At 57.5% G+C, this 24,031-nt stretch overlaps 1 protein-coding gene across 4 annotated transcripts; it reads left to right on the top strand.

Moving 5' to 3' along the window:
* Nucleotides 1-207: 207 nt before the first annotated feature.
* MIER2 (MIER family member 2) lies at nt 208-23,737 on the top strand. 4 transcript variants are annotated; one of them, XM_034657324.1, is made up of 15 exons: nt 208-351; nt 6,842-6,932; nt 8,065-8,207; nt 12,969-13,094; nt 13,567-13,690; nt 14,220-14,311; nt 14,764-14,833; nt 17,541-17,692; nt 18,465-18,546; nt 18,637-18,731; nt 20,736-20,860; nt 20,949-21,076; nt 21,846-22,275; nt 22,460-22,491; nt 22,714-23,737. In XM_034657324.1, the coding sequence occupies exons 1-14, from the start codon at nt 316-318 to the stop codon at nt 22,461-22,463; spliced, it is 1,698 nt and encodes a 565-aa protein (XP_034513215.1). In that variant the 5' UTR covers nt 208-315; the 3' UTR covers nt 22,464-22,491; nt 22,714-23,737. The 4 variants fall into 4 exon arrangements, with proteins under 4 accessions (XP_034513215.1, XP_019659627.1, XP_019659629.1 ...); XM_019804068.2 differs by lacking the exon at nt 22,460-22,491 and having other exon boundaries at nt 209-351; XM_019804070.2 differs by having other exon boundaries at nt 209-351; nt 22,460-23,737.
* The last annotated feature ends 294 nt before the right edge of the window (nt 23,738-24,031 follow it).

Below are 24,031 nucleotides of genomic sequence, written 5' to 3'. Positions count from 1 at the left end.
GGGCTCGCGGTCGTGGCGCGCCGCGCTCGCCCGTCGGGACCCCGGGTGGGACCCGCACCGCAGTCCGCTCGCGAGCCCCCACGGTGCGGGGCACCGCACAGTCGCTCCGCCCAGTCCCCGGGCGGGACTCGAACTCCGACGCTGGGCCCGCCCTGAGCACCCCTGGCACGGGGCGGGGGGTGCGGTGGGGGCCTAGGGCGTCGGGGCTTCCTCGGGACTTCCTCCGGGCGGGCCGACCAGCCTCACTTCACAGAGCCGCCGTTCTTGGTCCGTGAAGTGGGCCTAAGACCCCTTCCCCGAAATCCCTGGGGCCAGATGCGTTTTGGGATGCAGAGATTTTCCGATTTGAAGGTGTGTAGGGTTTGGAACCGTGACGCTTGATCAGACTCGCCTAGGACCGTCTGGGCAAACACAGTCAGCAAATAGCTTCACGTCACGTCAAACTGGGGACGGAAAACTTTCCCTTCGGGTGGGCCTTTTTTTTTTTTTTTTTTTTTTANAATGTTGGCTAAGACAGGGCGGACTGCCCTCACCTTTGAGGGCCCTGCTGAGGGTCAGACGAGACAGTGCACCTGCCAGGGCTCAGTAAATGTGCCTCTTGGTACATGACGTGTCGGTCTGGGCACGCAGAAGTTAAGGCCGACCCCTCAAGGTCCACGGGCTCAGCAAGTGATCCTCGTGAGATGGGCGGGGCCCCGGAGGCCCGGAGAGGAGAAGGTACCCACCCAGCCGGGCACAGCACGTGTGTGGGGTATACGGCATGTGGTGGGGCTGAGTGGGGTTTCATGTTGTAGCGCAACACGGGTGGGTGCGTGCAGGGTGGGAGTGGCCATTCTCTCCCACAAGTGACCTTCTGAGGGCCAGCAACAGGCTCTGCGTTTGCGCCAAAGAGGGTGTGGGTGTCTGGGTGCAAGGCCAGACCTCAGCAGCCAGTTGTGCTGGGTGGCTGTATCCAAAGGGTTCTTAGACTGTTCTCCTTTCGGAGGGGGCATTTAGGGAAACTGAGGCCTCATGGGGCGGTGGCTGGCCTTGGGATCAGAGGCAGAAGCCAGTAGGGCTGTGGTGGTAGTGTGTTGGTGTCTGTGTGTGCTCCTGGCTCAGGGGCAAGGGTGGCCTTTTGGCAGCATGCTTGGCCTGGCAGAGCTGCTGGGTTTGGGTCTTGACTCTGCCTAGCCTGGTGCAGAGCCCCTGGAGCCCTCATAGCAGCCAACTGCCCAGGGTATCCGTGTCCCACCTGTTGACTGTGTGGTGGTGCCCTGTGGAGTGAATTTGAGTTGGTTTCGCAGGAGGAGGGCTGTGTGTGAGCTCCCCCGTGTGCGTGGCTCTGTGTGAGGCCCCAAGGGTCTCGCCGTGAGCACAGACCCCACGGTGCCTGTCCTAAAGGGCCCGAGAGGCTGGTCAGTAAAGGACTGGCAAGTGTGAAGGGTCGGAAGTGATGAGTGCAGCCAGCCTGGGCCCAGGACACCTGTTGCTCGAGCCTCCCACTGTCTGTGACCTTGGGCAGGTGACTGAATGTCCACAGCTTTGTCTCCTCATCTCTGAAATGGGAAGACCCTAGAGTCAAGAGGTCTCCCAGTGGCGTGCACGGGGAGGCTGACCCTTACGAAGTTACCGGTAACGAGCGGTCTCTAAGCACTGAAAACGGCAGTGTGTAAGGTCCCAGTAAGTGCCTGACCGGTGTTAGCTGCCTGAGTTCTGGCGGTGCTGGAGTAACGCTCAGCACCATGAGGGAAGATGGGAGAGCTTTGGACTGTCTGCCTCACCATACCAGATGAATCTTTGACAGACCCAAGTACACTGTCTTTGTCTTGTCCGTAAAACCCTCCAGAGCTTACCTTTGTCCTCTGGGTAAAGTGCATCTCCTGTCTGTCATCCTCAGCTCAGCGATGGGGTCCCCACAGACCTCCCCCTGCCCCCACTCCCGCTCTGGCTCCCTTCCGTGTCCTCCTCGGAGGGACTCCGCTGTCTCCGTGCTGTCCCAGCACCGCACAGTCTCCCCTCAGTGCTGTGCGTGCCCGCTCCCACTGGTTTGTTCCCCGTGTCCCGGTGACGCTGGTAACTCGTGTGGGCAGAGGCGGGCGGGACCTGCTTCCCCGGTGACTGCAGGGCACCCGGGGCCTGCCGCCTCGCCCGGCCCAGCGTAAGTGCTCCGTGGATGGTGGGGCAGCCGGGCTAGGTGGAAACTCTTGCTGTCATTGTGTAAGCAATCACTTTCAAATTCATGATGTTGAGACGGCCATGGTTTTGTTATTATCTTCTGTGGTACGGAGGGTTGGCTGGGCTCTGCGGGCAGCTCTCACTCAGGGTCCTCATGCCGTGGCTGTGGGCTGGTAGCTGGGGCTGGAGCCAGCCCGGGTGGAGGAGGCTTCCCTGCTCACACGTGGCTGTGGACGCTGGCTGTGGGCTGGGACACGTGCCCACGGCCTCTCTGTGTGGCTTGGGCTTCCTCACAGCTTGGTGGCTGGGTGACTGTCCCAGAAGATAACCAAGGAGCTGCGTTTTAAGTCACATGGAGCCCCCCGCCCCAAGTCCCAGGCCCATCCAGGTCCCCAGGGAGGGGGCACAGAACCTCAGTTCTGGAAGGGGGGAGGCCAGCCAGCATCTCAGTGGGAGAAGAGCACGTGGGTGCTGCCATTTTGGAGTGTGCAGTCTGCCACGGTGTTGCTGTGGGTTGTGCCCGGAAGGGCAGTGGGAGGAACCAGACGCTGGCGGGGAGAAGGGCCCTGCATTCCATTCTCCTAGTGACTGGCCTCCACATCCGAGCCGAGCCGTCAGGGTCCACCTGAGATGGGACGGGTGAGCTCGCCTTGTCCTTGCCAAGACCTCGGTTCCCCATTCCTTTGGGACCACGTCTCCACAGTTCCTTTCCTCCTCACTCCCTTACTTTTTTTTACCCAGAATGCCTTTAGCCTGCTCCCCATCCTGGTTTTTTTTTTTTTTTCCCACCTTGGCAAAATGGACAGCTTTCCCTCTGATGGAAACACCCAGAGTGTTCTGAACAAAGGAAGTGGAGCGCCTGGGAATCCCACTGTTGGGGGTGGGCTCGCATCTAGAGGTCAGATGTTGGGGCAGGGAGGGAAGAGAACCATGACGTCTGTGTTCCTTGGTGAGTTTCGAGGACCCTGGAGTCATCTGGGAATGAACTAGGGGATCTGAGGCCACTGGGTGCTCCGAGCAGCCCCCCACCCCCGCCTGAAGATGGACACCCCCCTCCCCCAGCCCCTGCCCTGGGGGCCGGGCTTCCCGCTGCTCTTTCTGTCACTCCAAGCTGTTCCTTTCTCCTCCTTTGCCTGAACCTCTGTGTCAGATGAGGGCCCCGTGCTCCTTAGACCCTGCCGGGGACCTCAGAGCACCACACCTGAGGCCCTCCTGGGTGGTGCCGCATGGGAGCAGAGTTGACTGTCCCTGGAAGGTGGGCTGTCTGCACTCTGCCCTTGCTCCGTTTCCCCTGTTAGTCAGAGCTCTTGGTAGCAGGAGACAGAAAGCCAGCCCTGGCTGAGATGGCAGAGGGAGCCCTGGGAGGCTGGCGAGTCAGCAGGTCTGATTTCAGAGACACTTAGGGTGCTGGCCCCATGGGTGCACACCACGTGGGCTGATGGCAGCCCCTGTGCCATGGAGGTGAGGCCCTGTGGCCAGCCACCATGCCCTCTGCTCCTTGCCTGCTTCCAGCCCCTGCCGGGGGGTCCCAGGTCCATCCCACTGACCGCCTCTGCCACCCTGGGACTACAGTTCCTAAGACACTGCCTGCCCAGAGCTCAGAACTCTCCACACTCCTGGCGGAGGCCGTGTGCACACGTACGTCACACTTGCTCCCAGGGGAGCTGGGGTCTCCCACCCGGCGGCATGTTCCTCGTCTCTGCACCGTGGTCCTTGTCTGCCCCAGCCTGCCCTGCTCAGGTGCCGGTGGCTTGGCTTTGTCTCCCAGCTCTTTCTCGGGGCTCTGCAGTACTTTGATTTATAGTGTTGGGTCTGTAAAGGGTCTTGGAGCCACAGAGCCTGAGTGGGAGTTTGTAGTTGTGCTGCTTACATGCTGTGTGACTCTGGTTAAGTGACTTGATCTCTCTCAGCTTAGTTCCCTTGTTCCTCTTAGTAGGAGGAAGATTACACAACCTCTTAAGGTTTTCTTGAGGACCCAGTGAGGAAATTCTTAGAAAATTTTTTCTAAATCCTAAGCTTAATTTTGTTAAATATTCAGATTTTGTGTGTGTGTGCGCGCGCACGCATGTGCAGACAGCTTTGCTGAGGTATATTCATACAATTCACTTACTTTCACGTGCAGAGAACTGTGGTTTTCAGTACATTCAGAGCTGTATGACCGTCCGCAGTCAACTTTGGAACATTCCATCACCCCAAAAAGAAACTCGTCCCCATCAGCAGTCACCCCCCATCCCCTCTCCAGCCCCCAGCCCCCATGAGCCCCCTTCCCGTCTGTGGAGGAGCCTGTTCTGGATGTGTCACACACGTGGACTCACACGCCACGGGGCCTTCTGTGTATGGTTCCCTTCCTGAGCGTCATGGGCTTGGGGTCCGTCCCCGGGCAGCGCGTGTGGGCGCCGCGCTCCTGCTCGCGGCTGAGGGACACTCCATTGTTCTGCTTTGGTTTGTCTTCATCAGCTGATGGACGTTTGTGTTCTTTCCACCTTCAGCTCTCATGAAGGTCCCACCGTGAACGTTCACGTGTGAGCTTTAGTGCAGATGTGTGTCCCTTCTCCCTCAGCCCCTCCTCAGTTTTCAGGTGGCAGCCCTGTGATTTAGACTGACAAAAGACAGGTTGTGGAGAGAGAACTAAGCAGTCGATTAACACACGCTGCACCCACCCCCCTGGGAGAAGTCGCAGTGAGTGACCCAGGGGTGGTCAGGGCTTGGGCTCCTGTGGGCACCTCTTCAGAAGAGCGGTACACGTGACAGAAGGACTGAGTCTGTCTGGGCACAAGTTGTGGGAAGGCGGATACGGGCTTGGGGGACAGGCACCCGCTTGGAATTACGTCCGCTTTGAAGCGGGCCAGAGCAGCGCAGAGCTCATCCTGTTTTTGCTCCGTTGGCGTCATCTCAGAATAAGCCGTGTGCCAGAGTGGCATATGTTGGGTTGACACAGTCTGACCCCTCCAGTGTCCACCTAGCAGTGGACCTGCTTACCTTCTGCAGGACTGCTGACTGTCTCCCAGAGCACCTGCCCCGTGTTGCATTCCCTCCTTTGATTGACTTCTTCTTTTTTTTTTTTTTTTTTTTTTAAAGATTTTATTTATTTATTTGACAGAGATAGAGACAGCCAGCGAGAGAGGGAACACAAGCAGGGGGAGTGGGAGAGGAAGAAGCAGGCTCATAGCAGAGGAGCCTGATGTGGGGCTCGATCCCACAACGCCGGGATCACGCCCTGAGCCGAAGGCAGACGCTTAACCGCTGTGCCACCCAGGCGCCCCTGATTGACTTCTTCTGATGAGCGTTTTCTTGTGTGCTTATTGGCCACCTGCGTATCTCTTTGGAGAAATGTTTGTTTAGGTCCTTTACCCGTTTTATTTTATTTTATTTTTGTTTTTTAATGATTTTATTTATTTATTCGACAGAGATAGAGACAGCCAGCAAGAGAGGGAACACAGGCAGGGGGAGTGGGAGAGGAAGAAGCAGGCTCATAGCAGAGGAGCCTGATGTGGGGCTCGATCCCACAACGCCGGGATCACGCCCTGAGCCGAAGGCAGACGCTTAACCGCTGTGCCACCCAGGCGCCCCTGATTGACTTCTTCTGATGAGCGTTTTCTTGTGTGCTTATTGGCCACCTGCGTATCTCTTTGGAGAAATGTTTGTTTAGGTCCTTTACCCGTTTTATTTTATTTTATTTTTGTTTTTTAATGATTTTATTTATTTATTCGACAGAGATAGAGACAGCCAGCGAGAGAGGGAACACAAGCAGGGGGAGTGGGAGAGGAAGAAGCAGGCTCATAGCAGAGGAGCCTAATGTGGGGCTCGATCCCACAACGCTGGGATCACGCCCTGAGCCGAAGTCAGACGCTCAACCGCTGTGCCACCCAGGCGCCCCTCGTTTTCTCCCATTTTTAAATCGAGTTACCTTTTCATTAGTGAGTCGTAAGAGTTCCTCACGTATTCCAGACATGGGCCCCTTCTCGTGATCTGCGGACCTCGTCTCCCTCTGTGGGTCGTCTTCTCACTTCTTCAATGATGTCCTTTCAGGAGAAACATTTTTTGTTGATGTATTTTTCCTCTTGTTGCTTATGCTTTTGATGTCCTATCCAAGAAACTGCGGCGTGTGTCCAGGGCCACAGAAGGTTGATTCCTGTTTTTTTTTTTCTGTAGTTTTAGCTCTCATATTGAAGGTCTTGGGTCCGTTTTGAGCTCCTTTGTGTGTGGTGTGAGGTAGGCTCTTGGCTTCATTCCTTTGCATGTGGACTTCCTGTCGTCCCAGCACCATTTATCAGAGAGACTGTTCATTCCCCCCTGAGTTGTTTTGTCACCTTTGTTGCGATTCCGTCGGCAGCAAGACTGTGGGTTTGTTTCTGGATCCTCAGGTTGTTCCTTTGATTTCCGCGTCTGGCTTTATGTCAGTGCCACACTGTTCTGACCACTGGAGCTTTGTAGTAATTTCAAAATCAGGAACTGTTCTCTTTCAGGATTGTTTTGGCTTCTCTGGGTCCCTTGACTTTTTGTATGTATTTTGGAATCTGTCAGTTTCTGCACAGAAGCCAAGGGAGACTCTCCCAGCTGAGGCCACTTCCTGAGGTCGCCTGAGGAGTTGGGCGCTGAGCTGTACCAGCTCCCAGGCGTCTTGCAGAGGCCTCCGCCAGCGGGTCCAGACAACCGAGCCAACCTCGCTTTTGTTCCTTTGCAGGCCTCCTCACTGGAAAGGCAGAGCCCTGGCGTGGCCTCCTGCCTCACTCACAGCCTGTGCCCCGGGGAGCCCAGCTTGCAGACGGCAGCAGGTACCCTTCCTTGCCCCGCCCCTCCCCTGCCCACGGCCACCAGGGCCTCTGTGGATGGAAGAGAGCACATCTCGCTCAGCTGGGCAGAGCTGGACACAGTGCACTGGCTCTCAGAGTCCAAGGACGTGTGTGTGGGCCGAGTGGCCGAGACTCTCTCATCTTCTGTGGGGGCAGGGCAGCCCAGGAGAGGACCAGAGGGCCTCCATCGTGGGGTGGCCCACTGGCCTGGGAAGCACCTCAGCCAAGGCAGGAAAACTGGGTTGTTTGGTGCTAGGTGGGCACTGTTCCCAGGTGCTCTGCACCCCCTGCCCCCAAGCTGGCCCCCTGCAGCTCCCCCTCCTGTGTGTGGAACGGGTGGAGGGAGGAGGCCAGCCGCAGCCTTTGCTGCTCCCTGGCCTGGGTGGATGGAGCCCTCGCCATTTCATTTTGTCTTTGTTTTCTTTAAATATGACTGACCGAAGACCAGGGTGGAGAGAGAGTGATGAACGAACGCATCCTGGTTCTTTTGGGAAAACCAAAAATCTGGTCATGTCCACCACCCATTGGCCAGAGCAGGTGGTCGTGCTGTGGCTCCACTGAGGCAGGAGGAAGGACTGGCGTTTGTCGGGCCTCCTGTGTGTCTCCCTGCACCGTGCTGTCCCTGCAGTGACGCGTGGATGTGTGCGTACAGCATCACCTCCGTGTTCCCGGAGCTGAGCGCGCCGCATTCGGGGCGTTGGCCCTTTTGGGTCCTTCTGCTCTTTGTGCCCGGGCTCCCCCGGTGCTCACTTCTTCCTAGTCTGTGGGCTCCTCCCCACACTGCCACAGGTGTCTGTGTGAGGGACACCGAGCGAGCCCCTGGAGAACACACCCCCCACGTTTCCAGAACGTGTGTGTACAGCTAGCCGGGCGTGCTCTTCTCTCTGCGGTCATTCTGTTGGGGGTTCCTCCGTGGTGACTGGCCGTGCTGACCACACACACAGACCTTCCCGTGTGTGTACATGAACACGTGTACACATGGCCACGGGCTGTGGAGCTTGTGCCTGGTGACAGCTGGGCCACCATCGCATCCTACCCCAGCCGCCCTCTGCCCTGCGTGATGGTTGGGGTGTGTGGGGCGAGCAGCTCATGCAGGTTGGTGTCTTCTCCACAGTGGTGTCCATGGGCTCTGCAGACCATCAGTTCAACCTCGTAGAGATCCTCTCCCAGAACTACGGCATCCGGGAGCAGTGCGAGCAGGCCGCGGGAGGCCCAGAGAAGCCCGAGGGGGAGCTGGAGAAGGACTTCATTGCCCAGGTACTTGGCTGAGCTGGTCCCCTCTGCCCTTGAGTGGCTGGAACCTCTGGGTCACTCACTGTTTCTGCATTTGGTGGAACCGGTCCCCGGGCTGCTCACAGGGACAAGTTACGCCTGTGTGTCTCTGAAGCGCCAGGCGCTGTGCTAGGAGCTGAGGTCACGGGTGGGGGCGGTAAGGCCAGACCTGGTCATGGGGCTCTGGGGCTTTAGGGCTCTAGGCATTAAACCCACTGTTCTCTCTTTTTTGGCCTCAGTACCCCCTTTTTGCTCTTAAAAATTATTGAGGATTTCGGAGAGCTTTATGTAGATTGTACAGTAAATGCATTATTAATGGAAATAACAGACATTTATGAAAATGAAAAAAATAGGGGCGCCTGGGTGGCAGAGTCGGTGAAGCGTCCGACTCTTGATTTCGGCTGAGGTCCCAATCTCGTGGTGGGATCGAGCCCCACATCGGGCTCTCTGCTCAGCGGGGCGTCTGCTTCTCTGGCTCCCTCTGCCCCTCTCCCAGCTCTCTCTTTTTCACTCTCTCTGAATAAATAAATCTTGAAAAAAAATGAAAAAGTAACTTTTCTAAAACAAAAACAGGTTGGGGGCGCCTGGGTGGTATAGTCGGTTGAGTGCCCGACTCTTGGTTTTGGCTCAGGTCCTGATCTCGTGGTGGTGGGGTTGAGCCCCATGTCAGGCTCTGCACTCAGAGGGGAGTCCGCTTGGGATTCTCTCTCTCCCTCTTCTCCTCTTTCCTGTCTTCTCACTCTCTATCTCTCTGGAATAAATGAACTATTGGGACTTCATCAAGATAAAAAGCTTTTGCACAGCAGAGGAAACAGTCGACAAAGCCAAAAGACAACCGACAAAATGGGAGAAGATTCTTGCAAATATCTTATCATGTAAAGGGCTAGTATCCAAGATCTATAAAGAACTCCTCAAACTCAACACCCAAAGAACAAATAATCCAATCAAGAAATGGGCAGAAGACATGAGCAGACGTTTCTGCAAAGAAGACAAACAAACGGCCAACAGACACACGTGCTCCATGTCACTCAGCTCAGGGAAACACAATCAAGACCACACTGAGGTCCCACCTCACACCAGTCAGAACGGCCAAAGTCAGCAAGTCAGGAAACGACGGATGTGGGCGAGGATGTGCAGAAAGGGGGACCTCCTACCCAGTTGGCGGGAACACGAGCTGGCGCAGCCGCTCCGGAGAACGGCGTGGAGGGTCCTCAGGACGTTAGCAGCAGAGCGACCCTATGACCCAGCAACTGCACTACTGGGGGTTTACCCCAAAGATACAGATGCAGTGACCCGAAGGGGCACGTGCACCCCATGTTCACAGCAGCGATGTCCACAGTAGCCACACGGTGGAAGGAGCCGAGATGTCCGCCGACATAGGAATGGACAAAGATGTGGGATATATGTATATCTATATCTATATACACACACACAATGGAATATTATTCAGCCATCAAAAAAATCTTATCATTTGCAACAACATGGATGGAACTAGAGGGTATTATGCTAAGTGAAATATGCTGATCAGAGAAAGAGAATTATATGATTTCATTCATGCGTGGAATTTAAGAAACAAAAGAGGATCATAGGGGAAGAGGAAAAAATAAAACAAGATGAAACCAGAGATGGAAACTTCCCATAAGAGACTCTTAACCATAGGGGACAAACTGAGGGTTGCTGGAGGGAATGGGGAATGGGGGGCTAGGGTAACTGGGTGACGGGCACCAAGGAGGGCATATGATGTAATGAGCCCTGGGTGTTATGTAAGACTGATGAATTACTAAACTCTACCTCTGAAACGAAAATACACTATATGTTAACTAAATTGAATTTAAATAAAAAAGTATTAAAAAATGGAGTAAATAAATCTTTAAAAAAAAGGAAACCCCAAAACAGGTTGGAGAGAAGAATGGAATAGCTTTATATTTTTGTAAATGCAGAATGCAGAAGCAGACATGAGAGCCCAGCTGCTGTCTTTAAGGCAGACGTTAATCTGTTGTGATATGTTCTGAAGTATGAACCTGGCCTCATACAGATCTGTTCTTGGAAGAGGGGAGGGTACTTGGCCACCATCTCAGAGAATTGTGCACGTTTCTTGATGCTGCACCCAAGTTCAGTAAGTGGTAGTTTCGTGATGGTGGTTGCAGAGTGGTTTCTACAACTGTACCCTGTGAACTTTCTGGATGTGGTTATGTTAGAACCCGTTGGTGGTGAGCTTGTCACTGGCTTTCCCCCCCTCTGTGATCCTGTTACCTTCTGCATTGTAAGATGTTTGCAACATACTGGTTCTCCAGCCTGTCCATCTTGCAAATGTTAGTCCACACTACAAACCCTGAGAAACCTGCTTGTTAATACTGTAGACAGGGTGCTTAAACAATGTAACTGTGGAGGCCTGAAGTCTGCGTTCAGGGTCAGGCAGGGTTGTTTCTGGTGAGGGCCCTTTTCTTGGCTTACATGTGGCTGCCTTCTCTCTGTGTCCTCACGTGGCCAAGAGTGAGCATGCTGTCTGGGGTCTCTTTAAGGACCTAATCCTACTGGATCAGAGTCCCATCCTCATGTCGTATTTAACTGTAATTCTTAATGCAAAAGTCAATCTCCAGATACAGTCACATTGGGGGTTAGCGCTTTGGTATGTGAATTTTCAGTTCATTAGAATATCAACACTGATTTCATCAAACATCTTTCAAGTATTGGGAATTTTTTTTTCTTTAAATAGTAATCATGGGGCATTTACCTAGTTTGGTGCCATGTATTGCTTGGTGCCAGTTTGGTCTTATAACTAAAGACAAAAGTCCTCTCTTCAAAAAAGGAAAAACAGTTTAAACAGGTTTAAAATGAGTTTAAAACGTCTCAAAATTAACCAAAAACTAAAATCAGCCATGTATTAGTTAAATGCCTCATCTAGGTTTTCTTCAGTTATAATTTTTAAAAACTGATTAAGATCAGAGAAAGACAAATGCCATGTGATCTCTCTCGTGTGCAATTTAAGAAACAAAACAGATGAACGCAGAGGAAGGGAAGGAAAAATAAAGTAAGATGAAAACAGAGACAAAGCATAAGAGACCCCAAACTCCAGGAAACAAGCAAGGTTGCTGGGGGGGGAGGGGGGATGGGGTAACTGGGGGATGGGCCTCAAGGAGGGCATGTGATGGCATCAGCACTGGGTGTTATTAGAACTGATGAATCTCTGAACTCTAGCCCTGAAACCAATACTACACTATGTGTTAACTAACCTGAACTCAAAAAAAAAAAAATTAAGAAAGAATGTAATTTCCAAGATAAAAGCAGAAACTGCCATTTTGTATCGCTTTCACAAGTGACGTTGCAAATTTATCAAGCTCACGTTAGATCCCGATTTCCCAAAATTAAAGTTTTTTGCTCAAAAGCCTGAGTTTTGCTGTTACAGCCAGCACAGTCGTTCGTCTGGAGGGATGGCTGGCTTGGCTCGTGTCTGAGACGTCTGCGTGGGGCCAGACAGGAGGCCCGTCGTCACCTGCCAGTCGGTCTGTCCCGAGAGAGCCGAGCTGCGTGGTGGGGGCGCTGCCACCGCAGCACTCAGGCGCTTCTGCACCAACCCTCATTTTGGGGTGTGGCGGGCACTCCCTGTGCTTCCCCATTCCTCACGTGAAAAATTAAAACGACACCTCAGAGAGAGAGAATAAGCTCAGGAACTTCGCACAGGGCATTCTTGAGGACAAGCAGCACGTTTACAGCTGAGTGGGTGGCGAAGAGGGACGCCCGCGGACGGCTCGCACACTCTGGCGCTCCCGCCTTGACTGTAGGGTGCTGTGCTCCACCCGTGACTTGCTCCCTCAGCAGGGGTGTTGGCACAGACAGCCGGAAATAATGTCGTCGTATTCTCAGGAAAGTCGCTGCGAAAGGGCCCCAGGCCCACGGGGGTCTTTGGGCTCCGGTGTTAATCCCCCAGCAAGTGCACACACAAACTGTGGGAGGCGTCATGAACATCGCGATCAGTGGGGTCCTGGGCTCAGTGGGGGTGAGGGCAGGGCAGAAGCTGGCATCTTGGGGGATCGAGGACATCTGGGAGGCTGACTGGGACCCTAGGGGTGAGGACACGGTGTGGCCGGACAGCTCCGGTGTCAGCAGGAGGGAGGCAGGCGTGAGAAGCGGTGACCTGGAGGCGGGACTGGAGAGGAAGGTGGTGGTGGTTCGTGTCTTCCTTCCCAGTCCGTTTCTCGTCACGTCGCATCGGCTCGGGGCAGCAGACCGTGTCCATTCCCTGGGGTGGGCTTGACCCTCCCTTCTCGTTCAGCTGGAGTGGAGTTGCTGTGCCGGCGAGGGCTGCCGGCGTCTCTGTCGTGTCCATGTGGTGGACTGCCCCCTACTTACTTGTACTGAGGGTCTCTTTAACCTGACGCGGGTGTTGGATTCTACCAGATACTTCTTTCACGTTGATCAGCACGGCCATGTGTTTCCCCTTCTGGTCCACTGACGTCACGAGGTGTGGTGGTGGGTTACAGATGTTTAGTCGTCTTCCGTTGCTGGGGTTAAGCCTGGGCAGGACCTGTGGAGGGAGAGGCCGGTCCTGGCCCCACCCTTCAAGGCTGGGGACCTCAGGCACCAAGTTGGTCTCTCTGGGCACAGGTGTCTTGTCCTTGCCTCTCTCCGGGGTTGAGGGAGTCCTTGGGTGCGGGACGGGGGTCTGGCTGGGGTTAGCTGCCATGAGTGTGGTGAGGAGGCACGGAACCCCGAGCAGCCCCTCCTGACACAGCCCTGCCCCTGCAGAGCAGCGACATGCCCCTTGACGAGCTGCTTGCCCTCTATGGCTATGAGGCCTCAGACCCCATCTCGGAGCGGGAGAGCGAGGGCAGTGACACCACAGCCAACCTCCCGGACATGACCCTGGACAAGGTGAGTGGACTGGGGCCAGGGTTCAGGGAGGACAGGTGTGACAGCCCCCCTCGCCCAACAGTCAGAGCTGACTGTCAGAGTGGCCACGGTCTGGGGCTGGAGGAGGGGCGGAGCGGAGACCGGTAGGAGAGATGCAGCTTGGTTCTCCTGGGCCAGGCACTCCGGGTTCTGACCAGGTCCCAGGGCGGGTGTCAGCAGGGCAGGCTTTATCACCGGAGGTGAAAACCACCTGCTTAGTGGAGAGAGCTGGGACTGTCTCGTTCCTGGACTGCAGGACCGGGCTCAGGGAGTGCCCCTTGCTGGCTTGTCCATCTGCAGAGGGGGAGAGCGGCCCACAGGCGCGCTCAGATGTGTCCAGAGTGGGGCTCGCGGTGTCAGTCACGGTATCAGCAACACTGTTTGCCGTTACTGTGTGTTATCTTGAGATTGTCGAAACAAACCACAAACACATTCTTTGCTTTCTTGTTAAAAGGAACAAATAGCGAAGGATTTGCTTTCAGGGGAAGAAGAGGAAGAGACACAGTCCTCAGCTGATGACCTGACCCCATCCGTGACCTCCCATGAGGCCTCCGACCTTTTTCCTAACCAGAGTGGACGTAGGTGTCCCTCCTGCTCCTGCCCTTGGGCTGGCCAGGCACGGCTCTGGGGATGCAGGTGGAGGGGCCCGGGCTGCTGGGGGCCAGGCACTTGTGCAGAGAGATGCCTCGTACCCCGTGGGTGCCCTGATTGCAGTCTGAGCTCCTGTGGGCTTCCCACCTTCTTGATGACCTGTGGGCGGGGACTGAGTGGCTTTGGTTGACCTGAGGAGGGAGTTGGTTCCTGTAACTGAGAGTCTGTCCGATTTGGGGCAGCTCCCTGAGACCGTGCTCCCCTCAGCTCTGTGTGGCTGGTGAGGCTGGCAGGTGCTGAGGCTCGGGGCTTGGCGGGGTAGCGCCCGCAGCAGGGGGAGCCTCCTGAGTCCCCAGTCCTGTGCCCGTTGCACATCTGTCATCTGGCCAGGGTGTGGGTCACATGGGGTCAGGTGGACGGAGAGTCGGGGAGGTGCAGTGGTGTCCCAGAGCTGGCTAGCCAGGGTGGGCCACCCGGTGCCGTGGGTGTGACTCAGCTGCTCCCCTTTCCCCAAAGCCTGCTTCCTGGCTGATGCGGACAAAGACCCTGGCTCCTCCACGTCGTCCGACACAGAGGAGGACCCTCTTCCTGCCAACAAATGTAAGAAGGTGAGTGGCTCTGACCCAGTGGCGCCCTCGACGTGGGTCTCTGCCCCTTCAGGGCGGGGCTGAGCACGTGGCTCCCGAGAGGTGAGCGGGGGTGGGGCTTGACCATGCTCCTGAGACCTGGGACTTACACAGATGCTCCTGTCCCTGTCCTGTCCCTGTCCTGTCCTGGGGCCTTTGGGTTGGACCTCAGAACACCAGGGTCCTTGGGCCTCACCCCCCCTTGCCACATGACTGGCTATACCAGACAGGTGGACAAGTGGGTGCAGACTCCATCACTCACACCCACCCACACCCTCGTCTGCCTCTTGTGCTCAAGACCACAGGACTTGGCATCTGTGGGGAGACGGCACAGATGAGCCCTGGGCTCTAGACGGCCGCCCTGGGGCCCACGTCAGCACCTTGTGGCCAGGCCACCCATCAGCCCTGACTGTCTTGGGCCTTTGCCTTTGCAGGAGATCATGGTTGGGCCTCAGTTCCAAGCCGACCTCAGCAGCCTGCAGTTGGACCGTCACGGTGAGAAACGTAAGTGGGGCCTAGTGAGTGGGAGATACGAGAAGGAGAACCCCAGTCTAGCCAGGAAGGAACTCGCTGCGTGCCTACCCAGAGCCAGTTCCCCAGTCCTTGGAGGGAGTTTGAGGGGCAGGAGGACGTGGACCAGCCCGTGTCCCCTTCCTGCTCACTGTCCCTCAGCTCAGCACTGTGTAGTCCTGCCACCCTGTGCAGCCAGCACCCCACTCCCCTGCCCTCGGCTCTGTCCACCCCGTCCTGCTCCTTCTCTTCCTGCCCAGGCCCCAGTCCTCGTCTCTCCAGGCGTGTACACCTTTCCCTGCCCGGCTCGTCCTGTGTCCAGGTCTTGTCCCAGATGACCGGGTGCTCTCTGTCCCAGACTTGATGTCTGTCTGTCCTCGTTCTCCGGCAAATGGAGTGAGGCCCCTGGTCTTTTGAGATAGGCATTGCCGTGTTCACTTACAGGTGAAGAAAATGGAAAGTGAAGTCACCTGGCTATTGACCCAAGTCTTGTTTTCCTGGCCTCAAAGCCCCTGTGGGCCCAGGGCTGGCACCCCTGGCTTAGGAATCTCTCCCAGGATTATTCAGTCGCTGAGATTGGCGGTGAGGCGGGACAGACAGAGGAGACAGACTCTCCGCAGAGATATTGAGGCCTCGGGCTAGAAGCTGGGACGTGGGCTTGGTGGCATGTGTTGGTTGCTCTCCCGTAAGCGGTTTGGGTAAAGGAGGAGACAGGAAAGTGCAGGTCGGCTGGGTCACGGGACTGTGGAGGTGCGTCTCTGTGACCCTGATGACACTTGAGACCCTCCTTCAGAAAGGGGCAGCGCTGCACACTTCCTGGCTGCACTCTCAGAGGCTCCTGAGCGCGGGCCGACCTCAGCGTGGAGCCCCAGCCTTGGCCGAGTGTGGCATCCAGGCCTTTTCCTCTTCCAGGGAACGGCTGGTCCTCGGTCCCGAGGGGATGGGAGCCGGTGTCTCCCTCCACGCCACACCAGAGACGTTAAGTCTGTCCGTGTGGCGCATGGACCTCGTATGCTGCTGTGTGCTGTTCTCTGGTGTGGATGGAGCACGTCGCTCGTCTGTTGTGCTGTGGGTCGGCAGTACGGCTGTTTCCGTGCGTGGCTCCAAACGTCTCTGCGTGCGTCTCTCCGCGGACATACGTACACCTCCCCGGACAGACGGCTGGGAGTTGTCCCGTGCTGCTCAGGCTCCCTCCAGCAACCCGTGGGAGTCCCCGCGGGTGCACACGTGACGGGGTCTGTGGTGACGAGGGCTGTCTGGTTGGGGCTTTCGTTGGCGATTCTCTGGAAAGGGATTGTGTTTACTGCCCGTTTGCAGATCTCTTGTGAGGCACCTGCTCAAGGCTTTTTCCGCATTTTTAAACGGAATCGCCTTTCTCTTTCTGATTTGTGGGGGTCCTTCCGGATGCAAGACCGTCATCGGTGAGGGCACCGCCATGTTTTCTCCCAGTTGGCAGTGTCTTCGGTCGTAATGACGTCCGCGGTGTCAGTTGGCTCTGACCGTACTGTGTGTGTGTGCCGTGAAGGAGTTTTCGCCGAAGCTGTTCTCCTTTATTTTCCCTGTCGCGTGGAAAGCAACGCTCCGACTTGATTTACTGTTGAGTGTGTGCTTGGAGGTGTGGGTTAGGGTCCTTCAAGCTGTGCGCTGCTCGGGCTCCGCGATCGAGCCCCGCCGCGCCGCCGAGGGTGCGGTCAGGGCGGAGTGTCTGTCGGCGCGCGTCCGTGGGGCTTCTGCTCGCTGGGCTCCCCTGTGGGACCCTGGCGGGCGCCATGCTATCTTCATCGTTGCCGCTGGGACCCGCGTCTGAGACGATGCCAGCCCTCCAGCCTCAGGAAGCTCTTGTACGTCCATAGAAGTTGCTGATTAGCTTGTCGGCTGCTCGGTTTTGGTTAGAGTTGTCGGAATCCTGAGACTGCTTTGTGGAGAGTCTGTGGTGACACCGTCGACGCTTGCGGGCCACACGTGTGGTTCCCCTCTCGAAATGCAGCGGTGTTGTCTGTAGCCGTCTCGTGCGCGCCGGATTGCCCGTTTGTGCTGTTATAAGAGATCTTCTGAAAAATTCATGTCTACTGGATTTCTGTTAGTAGAAATGCAGTTTGTTATTTTGAATGATCTTGCACACGGTGGCTTTGCTAAACTTATTTACCAATTTTAATATTTTGTAGGTTCTTTTGTATTTTCTTACGTATGTGGTCGTGTGACTTTGAAGCTTTTCTTCCTTTCTTGGCGATCTTTGTGTCTTCTGTTTGTTTCCATAGCCGTGTTGTACTGGCGACACCTCGAGGACAGGAGGGGAAAGAGGGTGAGAGACGACGTCTTGTCTTGTTCGCAGACTCGGGGTGTGTTCAGTGTCCCATTTGGTATGTCGTCGGCTGCGGGCCGCCGTAGGTGCTCTTTATTGGAGGACGACGCTTCCTTCTGTTAGTAGCTGAAGGTTTGAGTTCTGTCACATACGTTTCTGTGTCTCCTGAGACGGTCGTTTTTTCCCTTTCGTCCTCACGTTGATGGGTTTTCAGACATTACACCAACCCGCGTTCCGGAGTGAACTAACTGGTCACGAAGTACTGTCTGTGCAGGAACTGGGCGGGTGGTCTGGAGGTGCCCCGGCAGGGGCTCCTGACGGGCTGTCAGACGAGGGAGCCCCTCGGCGTGCGCACGGACGGCGTGCCCGTGGTGTGACCCCAGCCCCCCTTCTCCACAGTCTACGAGAACGATGACCAGCTGCTCTGGGACCCCAGCGTCCTCCCCGAGAGGGAGGTGGAGGAATTCCTGTACCGGGCGGTGAAACGGAGGTGGCACGAGATGGCGGGTTCGCAGCTCCCGGAGGGGGAGACGGTGAAAGACAGCGAGCAGGTGGGGCTGCCACACGGGGCGCAGAGGGCCGTGGCGCTGGAGCACCGAGTCAGAGGGCAGCGGCTCAGGGGTCTCCGGGGACCACGCAGGGCAGGAGGGAAGGGGTGTTCAGGCACGAAGGGGCGTGGGGAATGGAAAGACCACCCCAGGAGGGCGGTGGGGGAGGTGTGCCATGAGGCTCCTGCCCAGTGTGGTCGTGCGATGCTGGCAAATCGAAATGAAAAACACTCATTATGGGGAGATGATGGATGAGCACCCCCAGCGTCCCCACCCTGAGAGTGGTGTGAATACCCTTCAGCATCCCTGCCCCTGAGAATGGTGTGAATGTCCCCCGAGAGTCTCCACGCCTGGGGGTGGTGTGAACGCCCACTAACATCCCTGCCCCGGGGGTGGTGTGAACGCCCCCAGTGTCCCCACCCTGAGAGTGGTGTGAATACCCTTCAGCATCCCTGCCCCTGAGAATGGTGTGAACGTCCCCCCAGAGTCTCCACACCTGGGGGTGGTGTGAACACCCACTAACATCCCTGCCCTGGGGGTGGTGTGAATGCCCCCCAATGTCCTCACCACTGAAGGTGGCGTGAATGCCCCCATCCCCACTCCTGTGGTGTGAACCACCCCTGACATCCCCACTCCTGGAGGGAGGTGTGACAACCCCCCCTCCCCCGCCATGTCTTTGTCCCAGATGGTGGTGTGAACAGCTCTGGCTGTTACTCTGGGGTTGGGTGGGTGGGGTGAGGCGAACAGGTGGGAAGTCAGTGTGGCTTCTTCCCAGGCGCTTTACGAGCTGGTGAAATGCAATTTCAATGCAGAGGAGGCCCTGCGGAGACTGCGGTTCAACGTGAAGGTGATCCGAGGTGAGCATGTGGCCCTGGCCTTCCCTGCCCCCTGCTGTTGCCATGTCCTGGGCACCACTGATGCCGTTGTGCCCTCCCTCCTGCTTGCAGATGGGTTTTGTGCTTGGAGTGAGGAGGAGTGCAGGAACTTTGAGCATGGCTTCCGAGTGCATGGGAAGAATTTCCACCTGATCCAGGCCAACAAGGTGAGCACACTGCCTACCCTGCCCCCTCTGGGCTCTACCGGGGGCTCTTTGGGGCTGGGAGGGGCTCAGGAGACCAGGCACACATCACCTTCACCCCACTGTGAGGTTGGGGCTCCCCTCACCGGCTTCAGGGCAGACTCCTGCGAGCCATGGCTGAAGTCCTAGTGCCCACCTCTGGCTCACCACACGCCCCTTGGTGTCTTGTTCTAGTCTCTGCTGATGTCTGCTGGGCCACCTTCCAGTCCCCAAACAAAGGCTCCACTCTTAGGGGTGAGCTTCAGTAGTCTTGCCTGTTCGTGGTCCATGGGCACTGCTTTGCCATCTCCCTGGCGCAGTGCCCAGGGCCCATGCCGCAGTGCTGACCCCCGACCTCGATCCTACTTGCAGCCCCAGATCTCCTGATTTCCTTAAAGGATGTGGGTCCCTCTGCCACCTGCAGCAAACTCATAATGGGGTCCCTGCTGAGTGCCAGGTTTCTATGCCTTCCCTAGACCTGGATCGTTGCTGGCGTCTGCACATCCCACGGTGATGCCGTTTGCCCGTGGCTTTGTGAATGGCTCCCACGATGGCCTCCTGGCAGAGCCCTGGCCCCTCTGCCATGCAGCGTGAGGCATCTGCCTGGGCGTATTTCCGTGGTCCTGTGTCAGAGTCTGAGTTTCCCTCGGTCCGTCTCCCTGGGGCTCTCCCACCTCACCCCTCATCTCAGCCTGTCGTCCTGTCCTTCTAGGCTCTGGCTCCTTCTCACGGCTCCCGGAAACATAGGCAGTAGGGAAGGGCCCGGTGGAAACCGTGCTCATGTTCAGGCCTCAACGTCTTCTCCCAGGAGTTTGGGGTGAAGGAGGGGGCTGCTCAGGGCTGGTGTAGAGAAGGATGCTGCTCAGCTGACCATGCCCAGCGTGGTGTCCGATATGTGCCTCGTGGCCTGATGTAGTTCCCTGCACCCTGTGTTCCCACCACAGCCCAGCTGCTTCCCTAAGCTCAGTGTCGTTGGCACAATGCCTTTGTTTCCTTTGTGTACTATTGGCCTTGTGCCCACCCACCCTGGTGATGGGTGGGGCCTCCCCGTCCATGCATTTCAAGCTTCTGCTGGAGCTGGCCCCAGGGAGACCACAGAGGACTTACCCCCTGCCTCCAAAGTGGGAAGATGCCCCCAGTCGTTACAAGAGGTTTCTAAGAGTTTTTTTTTAATTGAAGTGTCCTTGACACACAAGATCAAGTTAGTGTCAGGCGTGCACCAGGCATATGGAATCATGACGGACAGTCCCGTGCATCAGTCCGCATGCAGCGCGAGAAGTGTGGTCGCCTTCTCCTGCTGTATGACATTGTTACGGAGTCACTGACTGTATTCCCTGTGATGGTTGTTTTGTCACCGTGATTTATCTTATGCCCTAAGAGCTTTTGCAGGTGGACTCCACCTGCATGCTGGACACGTGTTTGTGGCACCTTTTCCTCCCAGGATACTTTACGTACAAGGATTTTTTTGGTTTTCCGTGTCCTGTTGTAAATATGATCTTGAGTTGGGTTCACAACCCCGTAACGTGTCCTTTTAACGGTATCTTGTTTGCACTCGTGGGCAGCTCTCCCGTGGAGTGTCAGTAACACTCTGCACTCCGTGGGAGACGTGGGCTCACACATGGTCCTCTCTGGGCCGGGGGCTCTGTCCCCGGGGTCTACACCAGGGGTCGTCTCGCCCCTCTCTGCTGGGAGCTGCGAGGGGCAGGGTGGATGCCGCTGTCTCCAGGAGCTTGTGGTCTCAGGAGAGGAAGGTAGACACTGGACACGTGGGCGTGAAGTGAAGAACAGGGTGCCAGGTCCGCGCCTGTAGGTGGTGGGGTCTCTGAGATGGGGCTCTGTCCCGCTTAAAGCGAGGGGATGTGCCTCGGGGGCGGCTTGGAAGCGGGTGGTGGGGGCTGCAGGTGGAATCTTGCTTTGTCCGAGAGTACCGGTTCCAGGACCCGTCTCTGCGTGTCTGGGGGCCGAGGTGACACGCCCGCTGTCCCGTAGGTGCGCACGCGGTCCGTGGGCGAGTGCGTGGAGTACTACTACCTGTGGAAGAGATCTGAGCGTTACGACTACTTCTCCCAGCAGACGAGGCTGGGCCGGAGGAAATACGGCCCGTCGGGAGCCACGTGCGTGCAGCGGGCTCCCAGGGCCCCAGGGTGGGCGGCTGGGTGTCCCGGGCAGGCTTCTCCCTTTCACAGTGCGCTCTCCCCACAGGGATGCAGATCAGGACCTGGACAGCAGTGACCCCGACGGCACTGGCCGCCCCCGCTCCTCGCCGCCTCTGCCCCCTGCTGCTGACAGCCTGGGCTCTGAGCAGGACCCCTTGGCACGGATGCACACAGGTGAGAATGTGGGGTGGGTCCCTGCCTTTGGGGGACCCTCTTCTCACTGGTGCTCTGACCTGGGACCCCGGGGCTCTATCCCAGGGACTAGTCGGTGGGGTGTCACGTGCAGGAGTGGCCACGGGGACTTGCTGGGTTGTTGTGTGGAGGGGTACTGTGTATGTCCCGTGGCCCTGGGTGCCATGTGGGCGGTTGCATGAGTGTCCAAGGCTCCCTGGTGTCTGGGTTCAGGGCCACGTGGGAGCAAGACAGGGTCTGACTCGGGACTGAGTTTCTTATGTGACCACAGAGCTAAGGATGAGGACTGAGTCTGTCGTACTCTGGGGTTCAGGTTGTCCCAGAATCTGGTTGGTTCCGTGGTTTGCCTAAAAGGGGGACCACATCTGCCTCCTTGTGGAATTGCTTATCACAGACTTGTGTACGGACGTTTCTCAGGTTCCAGATTTGTCTGCACTTTGCCTTCCAAGCTTCTCTTATTCTGTTTGATTTGTTTTAATGTCTCTGAACCTGTTGTGTCCTGGTCTTGGTTTGAAAACACAGGAGTCACGACCTGCTGGTTTCTTTTGTCTGTGTGTGGAAATAGCTCCGTGTGGACGGTCCATGGGCTTTGCTGGACCTGCACGGGTTGGGCCGGAGCCCGGTGGAGGTTGCAGCCTGAAAGCACGAGTGTGATTGTAACTGGGTATGCTTTAGCATGGGTGGCCACGGGTCCCAGGAGAGCTGCTGTGGTGCTCTTGGGGCCCGGCCTGAGCCGTGTTCTCCCCTGCAGAGCTGCTGAGCGTGGACAGCGCGGCCGGCAGTCTCAGTGAGCCTGGGGAGAGCTCCGACAGCCTCCCGTCCTCGGAGCCGGGGCCTCGTCTGTTCCAGCAGCTGGACACGCCCCCAGCTGTTCCCCTGCCCAGGCGGCCCCCAGCCCTGGACGAGCCAGCCTTCTGCCCCCCAGCCACAGCCCCTCCGGAGCCTGTCAGCAGCCCGAGACTGGCTGTGGACTTGGCCCTGCCCGGGGCCCTCCCCGAGGAGCTGCCTCTCATCTCTAGCCGCGTGGACGTGAATGGAGAGCCGGAGGAGGCTGTGGCCCCGGCACAGGTGGCCTTGTCGGTCACCGAGTTTGGACTCATCGGCATTGGGGACGTGAATCCCTTCCTGGCTGCCCACCCAGCGTGCCCAGCCCCCGGGCTGCACTCGGAGCCCCTGTCACAGTGAGTGCGGCCCCTGCCCCCGGTCCCCCTGCCCTGGGTCCCCCGCAGCCTCAGGCTGCGCTGTGGAGAGGGGAGGGCTGTGCCCCAAGGGCCCGAGGATGGCTTGGCCACATGGAGCAGGCTCTGTTGGTTTCTTTACTTTTATTCTCTACTTTTAATTTGGCTTATTTATTTTTTTGACTAGGTAATACATTCAAAAGGTTCAAAACCAAAAAGGTACAAACGGGGCCAGTGCCAGGCTCCTCCCACCCCTGCCCCAGCCACCAGCCCTCCCCAGGCGCCAAGGACAGTGCTGCCTTGGGGAGCCTGTCCGCCAGCACAAGTGAAAACACGGTCTGCTGGGGGAGGCAAGGTTGGGAGCCACGGTTTCGGCCCACGGCACCCAGGGCGTGCCGTCTGTAGGACTGGACTGACCCTTTCTCGGTCTCTCCCCCGCAGCTGTAACGTGATGACCTGTTGATCCCTGGCCGCGGGCAGGCGTGCGTGGCCCGGACTGGACGTGGGCCACCGCGGGGCCTGCCTCTGCCAGTCTTCCCGACCCCTCCCCTCCTCGTGGGCCTCGGGTCACGTCTTCTCTGCTTCAGAACACGTCAAGGACAGGGCGAGCGGTGGCCGGGCCGCTGCCCTGCCCTCCTCACACGCAGACCGGCACCCTCGGGGCCCAGCACCGCTGTCCGTGCTGTCCAGGCCGCTGCCCCCAGCGCAGGACCCATTGGGCGGCCGGAGGCGGAGGGCCCAGCCCCGGCTAGCCAGCAGACAAGGAAGGTGTCCCTGCCCCAGCAGGGAGGAAGGGAGATGGGGCAGGATGCTGCCCCCACCAGCAGCCTCCGCCCGGGGCGCCCTCAGCACTCCGCTTGGCTCCATCTCCCTGCACCTGGCAGGGCCACAGGCTGCCCCAGCCCGGGGGTCGTGGGCAGCTGCTACTCGGTGCCAAACCCCGTGGGGCACAGAGCCATATACCTCGACGTCGGCCCCGCCCACCCTCGACCTCCATCCTGCTCTCCACTTCAGGAAACGCCGCACTTTACGCCCCACCCGCCTCCTCCCTGTCTCCAGCCCCGAGCAGCCTCGGGCGTAAGGTTGAGGAGACAGGTGACCTGCACCCTCTTGGTACCGAGGCGCCATTGCCTGCAGCACCGAGGGGCTGGCTCCAGTCCGTTCCCCTGACCCCGTGGGTCATACTTCTGTTGAAGCTCCCCAGCAAGATGGTTTGGGGTCCTGGTCCTTCTCTTTCCCCGCTTCCCTCGTTTTATTTATGTTTCTGTTTACAAATTGGAGTGGGGTCCTCCACGGGGCCAGGGCAGCGCTCCCCAAGCCCCGGGTGTCACCAGGAGAGGGTTTTGGGTCGAGCCCGTCTGCAGTCGGCCTCGACCTTCCCTCACCCCACCAAGGACCACACTGTGAAGTGATAACTGCCTTGAATCCCTTGCTGTTTTATTTATTAAACTTGATTTGAAGCCCATGGGTGCCTTGTGGTAGATTGGGAGGACGGGGGTTGCTGGGGACGGCCGGCCACTTGGTGGACCCTGTGATCTGGGCTGAGTCGTGACCCGGACGGCATGGGGCTGTGGGGGGCTGGTCACGATGACTGACATGATGGCCGGCTTTGATGTGGGGCGGGCCAAGGCCACAGAAGCCACAGCAAGCGCAGGGGCGGGAAGAGCCCCAGGTCCCACGGAGGAGGCCCAGGGTGAGAGCACGAGGGTAGTGGTTGGGTGGGCCAGGGATGGCCGGTTTTGTTCTGGGTCTGAGGCCC

This window comes from Ailuropoda melanoleuca, chromosome 4, assembly GCF_002007445.2.
Source record: "Ailuropoda melanoleuca isolate Jingjing chromosome 4, ASM200744v2, whole genome shotgun sequence".
In the NCBI taxonomy this organism is placed as follows: Eukaryota; Metazoa; Chordata; class Mammalia; order Carnivora; family Ursidae; genus Ailuropoda; species Ailuropoda melanoleuca.
The sequence above is the reverse complement of the archived record's forward strand: the minus strand, read 5'-3'. Positions and strand labels throughout refer to the sequence as shown.